This window comes from Microcaecilia unicolor, chromosome 7 (genome assembly GCF_901765095.1).
Source record: "Microcaecilia unicolor chromosome 7, aMicUni1.1, whole genome shotgun sequence".
In the NCBI taxonomy this organism is placed as follows: Eukaryota; Metazoa; Chordata; class Amphibia; order Gymnophiona; family Siphonopidae; genus Microcaecilia; species Microcaecilia unicolor.
This window is the reverse complement of record NC_044037.1, coordinates 179,043,688-179,057,064: the sequence shown is the minus strand read 5'-3', so window position 1 is coordinate 179,057,064 and position 13,377 is coordinate 179,043,688. Positions and strand designations below refer to the sequence as shown.

Below are 13,377 nucleotides of genomic sequence, written 5' to 3'. Positions count from 1 at the left end.
CAGTTCAGTAAGAAGCAAATACAAAAGCATAAAATATACAAAATAATCTTAAGGCCCTTTATATTGGTTTAGGTATCCTTTCTCTTAGCAAGTTTAAATAGCTAAACAATTCACCAGTATTAAGATAGCAGTCCAGCAGTGCAATGGATGCTATCCAGCCTTTGTATTAAGTGCCACATGTATGATTACCTCCCAGTTGGTGAGAGGTCATATGCATGTACTCGGTGCAAAGAGCTCCTAGGTGTCAGAGAATGAGTCTGGTCTCTTGAGACTAGAGTAGCAGACTTTGCAGAGGCAGACAGAGAAGTATATAGAGGAGGCCTACAGGGATATAGTAGAGAGGTCCCAACTCCAGCCTGGCAGTCTCTGTGCTGTCTTAGGGGGGAGAGAGATCACCTGACAGGAAAGCATAACATTGGTGAAGCAGGAAGCAATCATTCTCCGAGGACAAGCAGGCTGCTTGTTCTCACTGATGGGTGACGTCCACGGCAGCCCCTCCAATCGGAAACTTCACTAGCAAAAGCCTTTGCTAGTCCTCGCGCGTCCATGCGCACCGCGCATGCGCGGCCGTCTTCCCACCCGAACCGGCTCGTGTTCGTCAGTCTTCTTTTGTCCGCGCTCGGTACGGTCGTGTTTTCGCCGTGTCGGGCCCCGCAAAGTCGACCGCGCGCGTTCGTCGTGTTGTTAAAAAAAAAAAAACCCATTCTGTGTGGAAAAAGACTCTGTGGTCTTTTTTCCCTCCGCTATTTTCAGCTTTTTTGCCCCGGTAAGTTTTCTTTCGTCGTCGGGGTAGGCCGCTTTTAGGCCTCGGGTCGAAGTTTTCTTCCCCTTGTTTTTTCGGTGCCTTTTCCGCCATTTCGACTTTTGATCTCGCCGACGTGATTTTTCCGCCCATGACATCGAAGTCTCCCAGCGGCTTCAAGAAGTGCACCCAGTACGCCCGGGTCATCTCGCTCACTGACAGGCACGCGTCGTGTCTTCAGTGCTTGGGGGCTGGGCACCGCCCGCAGGCCTGTAGTCTGTGTTCCCTTTTGCAAAAGCGGACTCAGGTAGCGAGATTGGCCCAGTGGAACGTTTTGTTCTCGGGCTCTTCGTCGGCATCGGCACCGGGGGTATCGAGTGCATCGACGTCTTCAGCGTCCAGAGCTTCATCCTCGGCCGCCAGTGCATCGAGGCATCGACCCTCTGCATCGGCGCCGAGACATCGGACAGCTGCATCGACGTCGGTGGTACCGGGACCTCGTCTGCTGATGTCGTCGGACGGTGGTGCTTCATCTGGAGTGCAGGTGAGGGCTGTCCATTCCCCTGCTGGTGGCGGTGAGCCTTCGGGTGGGTCTCCCCCTACCCTGAGGGCTCCTGCGGTACAGCCCCCCCGAGACCGACCTCCTTCGGCCTCGGCCCCGAGGAAGCGACGACTGGATTCTACGTCCTCCTCGTCGGTGCCGGGAAGCTCCGGTGACATGCTTCGTTCCAAGAAGTCGAAGAAGCATCGTCATCGGTCCCCTTCCCGTGTCGGCACCGAGAGCTCTGGGTCGCCGAGGGAGTCGGCACCCAGCAGGCATCGGCACCGAGAGGACCGCTCACCCTCTGTTCAGGAGGTGTCGATGCGCTCCACTCTGGACAGCCCGGAACAGCCTCCACGCCCGGAACAGGTTCTGACGTCGACGCCTGCATCAACCTCCATGCCTTTCTCTGCAGCCGCTCTGAACGAGAGCCTCCAGGCCGTTCTCCCAGAGATTCTGGGAGAGCTGTTGCGCCCTACCCCTCCGGTACCGGCGGTGCTTGCGCCACCGGTACCGTCGAGCGTGGCGCCGGCTGGCCCATCGCCCGAGGTGAGGTCTCCAGCATAGGTACCGCGTGCGGTACCGGCTGCCGCCGCCTCCCAGGAAGGCTCCCCGACTACGTCGGCGGAGGGAGCTTCGCCGATGCGGGCGAGGGAGTCTACCTCTCGACGCCCCCATCGTGGACGTGGCTCCACAGAGTCGAGTCGGGCGAGGTTGCAGACACAGGTCCGTGAACTTGTGTCTGACACCGAGGGTGAGGCCTCGTGGGAAGAGGAAGAAGACCCCAGATATTTCTCTGACGAGGAGTCTGAAGGTCTTCCTTCCGATCCCACTCCCTCTCCTGAGAGACAGCTTTCTCCTCCCGAGAGTCTGTCTTTTGCTTCCTTTGTCCGGGAGATGTCTACGGCCATCCCCTTCCCGGTGGTTGTGGAGGACGAGCCCAGGGCTGAAATGTTTGAGCTCCTGGACTATCCTTCTCCACCTAAGGAAGCGTCCACTGTACCCATGCACCATGTCCTAAAAAAGACATTGCTGGCGAACTGGACCCAGCCTCTAACTAATCCCCACATTCCCAAGAAGATCGAGTCCCAGTACCGGATCCATGGGGACCCAGAGCTGATGCGCACTCAGTTGCCTCATGACTCTGGAGTTGTGGATCTGGCCCTAAGGAAGGCTAAGAGTTCTAGAGAGCATGCTTCGGCGCCCCCGGGCAAAGACTCTAGAACCTTAGACTCCTTTGGGAGGAAGGCCTACCATTCCTCTATGCTCGTGGCCAAAATTCAGTCTTACCAGCTCTACACGAGCATACACAAGCGGAACAATGTGCGGCAGTTGGCGGGCTTGGTGGACAAGCTCCCCCCTGAGCAAGCCAAGCCATTTCAGGAGGTGGTCAGGCAGCTGAAGGCGTGCAGAAAATTCCTGGCCAGAGGGGTGTATGACACCTTTGATGTTGCGTCCAGGGCCGCTGCTCAAGGTGTGGTGATGCGCAGACTCTCATGGCTGCGTGCCTCCGACCTGGAGAATAGAATCCAGCAGCGGATTGCGGACTCGCCTTGCCGTGCGGATAATATTTTTGGAGAGAAAGTCGAACAGGTGGTAGAGCAGCTCCACCAGCGGGACACCGCATTCGACAAGTTCTCCCGCCGGCAGCCTTCAGCCTCTACCTCTACAGGTAGAAGATTTTTTGGGGGAAGGAAGACTGTTCCCTACTCTTCTGGCAAGCGTAGGTACAATCCTCCTTCTCGACAGCCTGCGGTCCAGGCTAAGCCCCAGCGCGCTCGCTCTCGTCAGCAGCGTGCGCCTCAGCAAGGCCCCTCGGCTCCCCAGCAAAAGCAAGGGACGAGCTTTTGACTGGCTCCAGCAGAGCATAGCCGACATCCAAGTGTCAGTGCCGGGCGACCTGCCAGTCGGAGGGAGGTTGAAAGCTTTTCACCAAAGGTGGCCTCTCATAACCTCCGATCAGTGGGTTCTCCAAATAGTCCGGCAAGGATACACCCTCAATTTGGCCTCAAAACCTCCAAATTGTCCACCGGGAGCTCAGTCTTACAGCTTCCAGCACAAGCAGGTACTTGCAGAGGAACTCTCCGCCCTTCTCAGCGCCAATGCGGTCGAGCCCGTGCCATCCGGGCAAGAAGGGCTGGGATTCTATTCCAGGTACTTCCTTGTGGAAAAGAAAACAGGGGGTATGCGTCCCATCCTAGACCTAAGGGCCCTGAACAAATATCTGGTCAAAGAAAAGTTCAGGATGCTTTCCCTGGGCACCCTTCTTCCCATGATTCAGGAAAACGATTGGCTATGCTCTCTGGACTTGAAGGATGCCTACACACACATCCCGATACTGCCAGCTCACAGACAGTATCTGCGATTTCAGCTGGGCACACGTCACTTCCAGTACTGTGTGCTACCCTTTGGGCTCGCCTCTGCGCCCAGGGTGTTCACAAAGTGCTTGGCTGTAGTAGCAGCGGCACTTCGCAGGCTGGGGGTGCACGTGTTTCCATATCTCGACGATTGGCTGGTGAAGAACACATCCGAGGCAGGAGCCCTGCAGTCCATGCAGATGACTATTCGCCTCCTGGAGCTACTGGGGTTTGTGATAAATTACCCAAAGTCCCATCTTCTCCCAGTGCAGAATCTCGAATTCATAGGAGCTCTGCTGGATTCTCGGACAGCTCGCGCCTATCTCCCAGAGGCGAGAGCCAACAACTTGTTGTCCCTCGTCTCGCGGGTGCGAGCGTCACAGCAGATCACAGCTCGGCAGATGTTGAGATTGCTGGGCCACATGGCCTCCACAGTCCATGTGACTCCCATGGCCCGCCTTCACATGAGATCTGCTCAATGGACCCTAGCTTCCCAGTGGTTTCAGGCTGCTGGGGATCTAGAAGACGTGATCCACCTGTCCACGAGTTTTCTCGAATCCCTGTATTGGTGGACGATTTGGTCCAATTTGACTCTGGGGCGTCCTTTCCAAATTCCTCAGCCACAAAAAGTGCTGACAACGGATGCGTCTCTCCTGGGATGGGGAGCTCATGTCGATGGGCTTCACACCCAAGGAAGCTGGTCCCTCCAGGAACGCGATCTGCAGATCAATCTTCTGGAGTTGCGAGCGATCTGGAACGCTCTGAAGGCTTTCAGAGATCGGCTGTCCCACCAAATTATCCAAATTCAGACAGACAACCAGGTTGCCATGTAATACGTTAACAAGCAGGGGGGCACCGGATCTCGCCCCTGTGTCAGGAAGCCGTCAGCATGTGGCTCTGGCCTCGCCGTCACGGCATGGTGCTCCAAGCCACATATCTGGCAGGCGTAAACAACAGTCTGGCCGACATGTTGAGCAGGATTATGCAACCTCACGAGTGGTCGCTCAATTCTCGTGTAGTGCGACAGATCTTCCAAGCGTGGGGCACCCCCTTGGTGGATCTCTTCGCATCTCGAGCCAACCACAAAGTCCCTCAGTTCTGTTCCAGGCTTCAGGCCCACGGCAGACTGGCATCGGATGCCTTCCTCCTGGACTGGGGGGAAGGTGTGCTGTATGCTTATCCTCCCATACCTCTGGTGGGGAAGACTTTGTTGAAACTCAAGCAAGACCGAGGCACCATGATTCTGATTGCTCCCTTTTGGCCGCGGCAGATCTGGTTCCCTCTTCTTCTGGAGTTGTCCTCCGAAGAACCGTGGAGATTGGAGTGTTTTCCGACCCTCATCACACAGAACGAAGAGGCACTTCTGCATCCCAGCCTCTGGTCCCTGGCTCTCACGGCCTGGATGTTGAGAGCGTAGACTTTGCCTCTTTGGGTCTGTCGGAGGGTGTCTCCCGCATCTTGCTTGATTCCACTAAGAGGAGTTACTTCTTTCTGTGGAGGAGGTTTGCCGTCTGGTGTGACAGCAAGGCCCTAGATCCTCGCTCTTGTCCTACACAGACCCTGCTTGAATACCTTCTGCACTTGTCTGAGTCTGGTCTCAAGACTAACTCTGTAAGGGTTCACCTTAGTGCAATCAGTGCATACCATTACCGTGTGGAAGGTAAGCCGATCTCAGGACAGCCTTTAGTTGTTCGCTTCATGAGAGGTTTGCTTTTGTCAAAGCCCCCTGTCAAGCCTCCTACAGTGTCATGGGATCTCAATGTCGTTCTCACCCAGCTGATGAAACCTCCTTTTGAGCCACTGAATTCCTGCTATCTGAAGTACTTGACCTGGAAGGACATTTTCTTGGTGGCAGTTACTTCAGCTCGTAGAGTCAGTGAGCTTCAGGCCCTGGTAGCCCAGGCCCCTTACACCAAATTTCCTCATAACAGAGTAGTCCTCCGCACTCACCCTAAGTTCTTGCCAAAGGTTGTGTCGGAGTTCCATCTGAACCAGTCAATTGTCTTGCCAACATTCTTTCCCCGTCCTCATTCCTGCCCTGCTGAACGTCAGCTGCACACATTGGACTGCAAGAGAGCATTGGCCTTCTACCTGGAGCGGACACAGCCCAACAGACAGTCCGCCCAATTGTTTGTTTCTTTTGATCCCAATAGGAGGGGAGTGGCTGTGGGGAAACGCACCATATCCAATTGGCTAGCAGATTGCATTTCCTTCACTTACGCCCAGGCTGGGCTGGCTCTTGAGGGTCATGTCACGGCTCATAATGTTAGAGCCATGGCAGCGTCGGTAGCCCACTTGAAGTCAGCTACCATTGAAGAGATTTGCAAAGCTGCGACGTGGTCATCTGTCCACACATTCACATCTCATTACTGCCTGCAGCAGGATACCCGACGCGACAGTCGGTTCGGGCAGTCAGTTCTTCAGAACCTGTTTGGGCTTTAGGATCCAACTCCACCCCCCGAGGGCCCTGTTTGTTCTGTTCCAGGCTGCACTCTCAGTTAGTTGGTAAATTTTTTAGGTCAATCTCAGTTATGTCCTCGCCGTTGCGAGGCCCAATTGACCATGGTTGTTGTTTTGAGTGAGCCTGGGGGCTAGGGATACCCCATCAGTGAGAACAAGCAGCCTGCTTGTCTTCGGAGAAAGCGAATGCTACATACCTGTAGAAGGTATTCTCCGAGGACAGCAGGCTGATTGTTCTCACAAACCCGCCCGCCTCCCCTTTGGAGTTGTGTCTTCCCTTGTCTTTGTCTTGCTACATACGGGACTGACGAACACGAGCCGGTTCGGGCGGGAAGACGGCCGCGCATGCGCGGTGCGCATGGACGTGCGAGGACTAGCAAAGGCTTTTGCTAGTGAAATTTCCGATTGGAGGGGCTGCCGTGGACGTCACCCATCAGTGAGAACAATCAGCCTGCTGTCCTCGGAGAATACCTTCTACAGGTATGTAGCATTCGCTTTATAGCCTGGACTTGCCCACCAGGGGATTCAATGTCCTATTACACTGCAGATGTGTCTCCAGGGGCTTCTGCCCTGGTGGGATGAGTTAGGATGGTTGTTTAGTTGGAGATTTGATAGGCATGCAAATAAGCTGTGTTACTGGTCAACATGAGGATTGCTTGGTCACTTGCTTGTCTGTTGTGAATGTGGTGGATCCCACTCATCACCTAGATAACATTTTAGTGTTGAGAAAGTGCTCCTTTTCTTGTTACTTACGGTTACCGGTGTCATAGGAGAGTATGAGAGGGAGGTTCTGGAAGCCAAATGTAGGCTCTTAGATAGCAAGTTGAAATTCAGAACCTTCAGAAGTGCTCCCCTTTTCACACCCAGGACCCAAGAGCAGGGTTGTCTCAAGGGACTGTGGTGCTTTCAGCCAGCTGTTGGTTCTCTCTCTCTCCCCCCCCCCCCCCCCCCCATCTAGTTCTTTGTTTTTATTCACCAAATTCTATATGGTTCTGCCCCATCATATATGAATAATCTTTTGAATTACCCCCATGTAATGCTGAATCATTATCCAGAGAATATCTCATCCTGCATTTCCCTATTTGTAGGAATGTAATCTATAAAACAATTCACAATGCCAGTTTCTCATATCAAGGTATTAAAATTTGGAATTCTCTACCAAACGCAATTAAATGCACAGATTACCTGTCCTTCAGAAACCTACTGAAAACTCATTTTTTTTTTCAATTTACTCTTTCAGAAAACAAAGAATTCTGTTTGAACGCTATCCATTCATACAATTAATTTCACTTCTTCTTTCCTCCCTTATCATATCTAGCCCAAATTGTACCCATATTTATTCATCTTCACTTCTTTAAACTTAATTATGATTTAAACGTCTTCTCTATCCATCTACCCTTAAGAACAGTTGCATCCAGGTTAATTCACCATGTTATATTTATTGTACTTTATAATCTGTTTAATTTTTAATATGTTTCATTCATTTAATTGTTTGTTATGTAAGCATCATTGAACCTGAGTCACTCTCAGGCTAATGTGGGGAGTGGCCTAGTGGTTAGGGTGGTGGACTTTGGTCCTGGGGAACTGAGTTCAATTCCCACTTCAGGCACAGGTAGCTCCTTGTGACTCTGGGCAAGTCACTTAACCCTCCATTGCCCCATGTAAGCCGCATTGAGCCTGCCATGAGTTGGAAAACGCGGGGTACAAATGTAACAAATAAATAAAATTAAATAAATAAATCTACATTTAAAGGTGTTTTTCCCTCCCAAACACTAGCAGCTGGAGGACCAAGTTTTGGCCACTGGAGGGGAGAGCAGATGAGGCAGGCTTTCAGCGCCCTTGGGCTTGGTGCCCTGAGCCAATGCCTCATCTGGTCTGTGCCTTGAGCTGGCCCTGCTGAAGAGGTAAGCAGAGCTCTAGAGTTTTAATGCATGGTGAGACAGTGGTGCAGGGATGAAGGATTTAGATTCAGTAGGAAGTAGACAACATTCTGGGGAAGGGGAGATTATCCTGCTTATAATCGAAAGAGAAAAACGCCTATATTGCGACCCAAATCGGGAGATGGGCATCTTTCTCCTGTGAGCACCGAAATCGGTATAATCGAAAGCCGATTTTGGGCGTTTCCAACTGCAATCCGTCGCGGAAACGGGTAAAGTTGACGGGGGTGTGTCGGAGGCGTGGTGAAGGCGGAACTGGGGCGTGGTTATCGGCCGAGGAGAGATGGGTGTCTTTAGCTGATAATCGAAAAAAAAAAGGTGTTTTTACCGCGATTTTGGGTCACTTTTTTGGATCCTTTTTGTTTTTTTCATGAACAAGTCCCAAAACATGCCCCAACTGACCAGATGACCACTGGAGGGAATAGGGGATGACCTCCCCAGACTCCCCCAGTGGTCACTAACCCCCTCCCACCAAAAAAAACCCACTTTAAATACTTTTTTCCCAGCCGGTATGTCAGCCTCAAATGCCGTACCCACCTCCATGACAGCAGAATGTGTTCTATCCTGTGACAGCCTTTCCCTTGGTCTGATGTGGCTCTCGGGTGAGTGTGACACCTTTTCTGTTATGTGCACTGCAGAGTCACATCAGCAATGCATTGTGGTGGGTGTAGGGTATTCGGCTCCGTGATTCCACTAGCTTGTGGCAAATGCTCACGATGTTGGTAGTTGGTAGGCTCTACTCCCATGGTGCTTTTCCCCCTGCTTACTGGGTCAGAGTGTGACCTGTTTTGTTTCCGGTAGTCCATGAGGTAGTGGCCATTTTTGTAAGCCAGTTTTAGATCCCTTCCACGTGTTAGCCACATTACAGAACTTAGTTCTTACCTTGAATGTGACTGAAAGAGGGCATTGTACACCATTCTGCCAGCTCTGACCTACTGCTCATCTCAGTACCAGGGAGACTCGTTGCCAGTGGGGCACAACCTCTGATCTGCAGTTAACTGTGAGTAAGCGTGCTTATTCCAATAAAGGACGTTTTCGGAGAGATTAGTCCTCAGGTGTCAACTGGTGTGCCAATGTTATATAGCAGCAACAAGTCCTAGAGGCCTGCGTGTATGCAGGTCCCTGGAGCACTTTTAGTGGGTACCGCAGTGCACTTTAGCCAGGTGGACCCAGGCCTATCCCCTCCTACCTGTAACACGTGCTGGTAAATGGGAGGTCTCCAAAACCCACTGTACCCACATGTAGGTGCCTCCTTCACCCCTAAGAGCTATGGTAGTGTTGTACATTTGTGGGTAGTGGGTTTTGGGGGAGGGGGGTTGGGTGCTCAGCACCCGTGGTAAGGGAGCTATGCATGTGGGAGCGTTGTCTGAAGTCCACCGCACTGACCTCTAGGGTGCCCAGTTGGTGTCCTGGCATGTCAGGGAGGCGAGTGTACTACAAATTGTGGCCCCTCCCATGACCAAATGGCTCGGATTAGGACGTTTTTGAGCTGGGTGTTTTTAGTTTCCATTATCGCTAAAAAAAAACAAACGCCCAGCTGAAAAACGTCCATTTTTTCAAAAATACGGTCTGTCCCGCCTCTTCACGTACCCGTTTTCGGACATAGACGCCCATGGAGATAGGCGTTCGCGTTCGATTATGCCCCTCCACGTAAACTGCTCTGATTGTATTATTTTAGAAGGGAGGTATATCAAATACCATAAATAAAATAAAATGGAGAGATTGCAACAATGACAAAAAAGCAAGTCATGTGTCTTCAAGGGAAGAGAAAATAGAGTAATGATTACACATTATCCCTGTCAACTGCTAAGCAGGTTGTATAAAAAGATCAAAATAAAATGTATAATGCTAAGATTTAAATGATTGTTTTATTGAAAAAAAAATTTCAAAAGTTTATGTAGTTCAAGATCTGTGTTGTCACTGGTTCTGTAGTGACTCATCTCTTAAATTTCTTTTTCAACAGATCCCCTGAAAAGTGGATCCAGTGCTAGTGGTAGTGAGGTTTACACTTTTCAGACTATTAAACGATCTAACAAGATGGCACAACTAGGTAAGCTTTCTGCTGTTTTTTTTTAGAACTGGAACGTAATACTCAACCTAGTCCTGGTCTGCATTTCTGGATGGCTGCAATTATTTAATAGCATGTATGGCTTGCATATGCTAAGTACAGTCTCGTGTATATTCTAACTATAATAATAACAAAGGTTACTAAACTGTTTTAAGCGCAAACATGGGCTTAACGAAGGAAAAAAGGGCCTATCACAAAACACATTAAAGTCTCCTAATGCGCTAGTTTGCCTCTTAGCGCATGCTAATCACTCGTTCTTTAATTTTTTATATATACATATTTTTAGGAGGAAGTGTGGTGTGGGCAAGGAATAGGTGTGGAAATGTTATCCAGCTATCATGTTCACATTAACGCACACTAATTTGATAATGTAGACTTAGTGTGGGAGCACTTACTGACAGATTCTATATAGCATACCTAGATTTCCGCACGGAAATCCAGGTGTATTTTATAACAACATGCATACATTAATTGATTTATCTAGGTGATTAGCTTTAACAGCTCTCAACAAGCAATAATGAGCACTAATTGGTAATGTATACGCACAACACCTTAAGCTTATTCTGTAATGGACTGCATCTAAATTCTAATGCATGGAGAAAAAAAGGGCTTGATTAGAGGTGGGGAAATTGGCGTTTCGTGGGTTCTAAAATTTACATGCATAGTTATAGAATATGGCCCAGTGCAACTAATTCTACATGCAGGGATTTACACCACGTTTTCATCAGTGTAAATGGGTGCGCATAGTTCTAGTTGCAGTGAAGTACGCCTAGGCTTATTTTATATACCGCGAGTAAATCAGATTTTATAGAATAAGTCTAGGTGGAATTGCTTACTGCGTGGGAGTTTTAGATGTCCTATATAGAATCTGGCCCTTAGCGCCTAATTCACATAGCATATAAATGCAATGAGGTGTATACATGGTTGGGGCTCCCACCTATGCATGTAACTTTATATGCATCCCTGCAGCATTTATGTACCTGCAATTATGTCAGGTCTATGGCTGGTGTAGCTGCCAGTGTGTTCATGTTAAGCGCCTGAAAACTGAGTTACTCTGGTATTGTATAATTGAATCTGGATGCTCAGGTGCCATTATAGAATTGGCTCCCAATATGTGTCCTCATGGCACTCAAATGGAAATGCCCAGTTGTAGAATTGCCCCCATAGTGTTATTGTCCAGTAAAGGCTGCTTTCAATAGAGCTGAAAGGAGAAAACTACTGGTCTGAAAATAGATATCGCTACTTATCTGTATTCTTTAGGTTCATCTAATGATTTTTAAAAAACATTTCTACATGTTTTTAATATTTTCAAGCCTTTTAAGCACTTTGGTCTGAAGACCTACTTCTAGCCACATATCACAGAGAAAAATAGTGAAGCTAAATCCAGAAACCTTTTGCATTTCAGCTTCTGAATTGGCTCGAACACCAGGGAAGCATGTGACGTTCGGTTCTACAGAGAGCCCCCAGGAGGTCATCAGTCCTCCCCAAAGTATCAAGAGTGAGTGAAAGTATTTGCTGGATCTTTCATCTGTAGGAATAAAGTAAATGCCGCAGTTCATTGCTAGTGCCTCAGAGTTCAAGCTGCAATTATCCATGAATTATTTATGGTAAGACCCAAAGCAGGTGTACACTAATGATAAAGAAATTTAAAAGAAATGCCTCTAAGCCAACACCACCGCCTTTAAAGAGGTACCTCAGCCTTGCCGATTTAAAAAGTTGGAAATGCTATTCATCAATTAATAGTGCTATTATAAACTACTGAACATCATCAGGCACAAAAATATTTGGACGACATCTCCATGATTTGGAGCTCTGGATTTAATTTACATCTTTTCAGTAGTAGCTCAAGATGAGGTACATTCAGGTACAGCAGGTATTTCCCTGTCTTCTGGGTTTTTACCTGAAGCAGTGGAGGGATTAAATGGCTTGCACAAGAGCACACAGAACATTAGTAGGATTTGTGTTCTAGCTTTTAAGCCCACTGTTCTGATCAAGATGTTATGCTTCATGCCTCCACTCATTTATTTTAAAGAGGGCTGATAAAACCCCAGGTTGCAGGTTATTCAGTATCTTGTGCCGAGTCAGACAGAAACACTTGTTTTTGGCACCATCCAGTCTTGGAAGAGATGCTGTACACTGTCCAGTCCTTGGAAGAGATGTTGCTGCAAAGGTTTGGTAAGAGTCGCCAAGCCCAAAACTTCCATAGTCTTGGAAGAGGCCCCATCTAAGCCTGGTATGAGCCACTGCAGCTTAGGCTACCTACTGTCTCTGAGCCTGGGAAGACTCTGCTCATGGCTGGGTTTGGATAAACCCACCACTAACTTTGCAGTTTTTCCTGTAAACTATAACAACAACATCTGGTAGATATGTACCAAACAGGTATTTAATGGCAATATGCATCACAAGAAGCAAATTTTCACATGTAGTTCATAAGGCTATGGATGCTTCCAGTCTCCTTTTGTCTCCAAGTAATCTATGGTAATATATCCTGCATTGGCCACCAGTTCTGTAAAGTATTGATTCCTTTCCTCTCCCTCTTCCTCCCAAATCCTTGAACTTTCTATCTTCTCTGGACCCTTGTTCCTGAGGTGGCAGATAATGCGGTCCAGAATAGTGCATCATTTTCCTCTTCTGCACAGAGCAAATCTTACAGTATAAGCCTTGAAATAACATGCTCTTGCAGCTTGTACCTTGAGACTGGTTCCATGCAGCAGAGGAAACTGACAATATTTAATATGGCTTGCGATGCGAGTGAATGAGCAAGAGAGCCAGTGATGAGTGCACAAGCTAAGAAGGACCCACCCCTTAACTCCAGATGTCAGTCCGCAGATGAATGTTCCTTCTGTTTTTTTTTTCTGGTGCATGTGTAGGTGTTCCTTGTTGGGCACATAATTTTTGCCCATCATTAGCCACTGCTACCATAATACCACCATTTAGCTTGTGCGTGGAGGTGGGCTGGCAGCAGTGGTTTCTCCTTCATACTGTTCTTGGCTTCCAGATCTCTTGTCTTTATGCATCTTTTACTCACTCTCCCTTAGCTTTTGACATCTGCTCTGCATCTGTACTCATTTTTCTATCGTCTGCTGTTCCATTCTTTTATCTCTTAACATCTCCATAGATGTACCTTGAAGTAAGTGTGCCTTATCTAAAGTTAGTGAAAGATGGTGGCCAAACCAGAGGTAAGCTGAAGCGCACAGGGAGATGTATTAACTAGGAGAGAAAGAGGAGGCAGTAATGCCTATTATAAGGTATAAATTCCTTAGCATCAGCAG

At 48.9% G+C, this 13,377-nt stretch overlaps 1 protein-coding gene across 2 annotated transcripts in view; it reads left to right on the top strand.

Moving 5' to 3' along the window:
- The window catches only part of ORC2 (origin recognition complex subunit 2), a 154,996-nt gene that overhangs the window by 50,536 nt on the left and 91,083 nt on the right, over positions 1-13,377 (top strand). For both annotated transcript variants that reach the window (XM_030209630.1, XM_030209631.1), the window contains exons 4-5: positions 10,001-10,087; positions 11,511-11,603. In XM_030209630.1, coding sequence (XP_030065490.1) covers positions 10,001-10,087; positions 11,511-11,603 — 180 coding nt within the window. The remainder of the gene's footprint in view (positions 1-10,000; positions 10,088-11,510; positions 11,604-13,377) is intronic.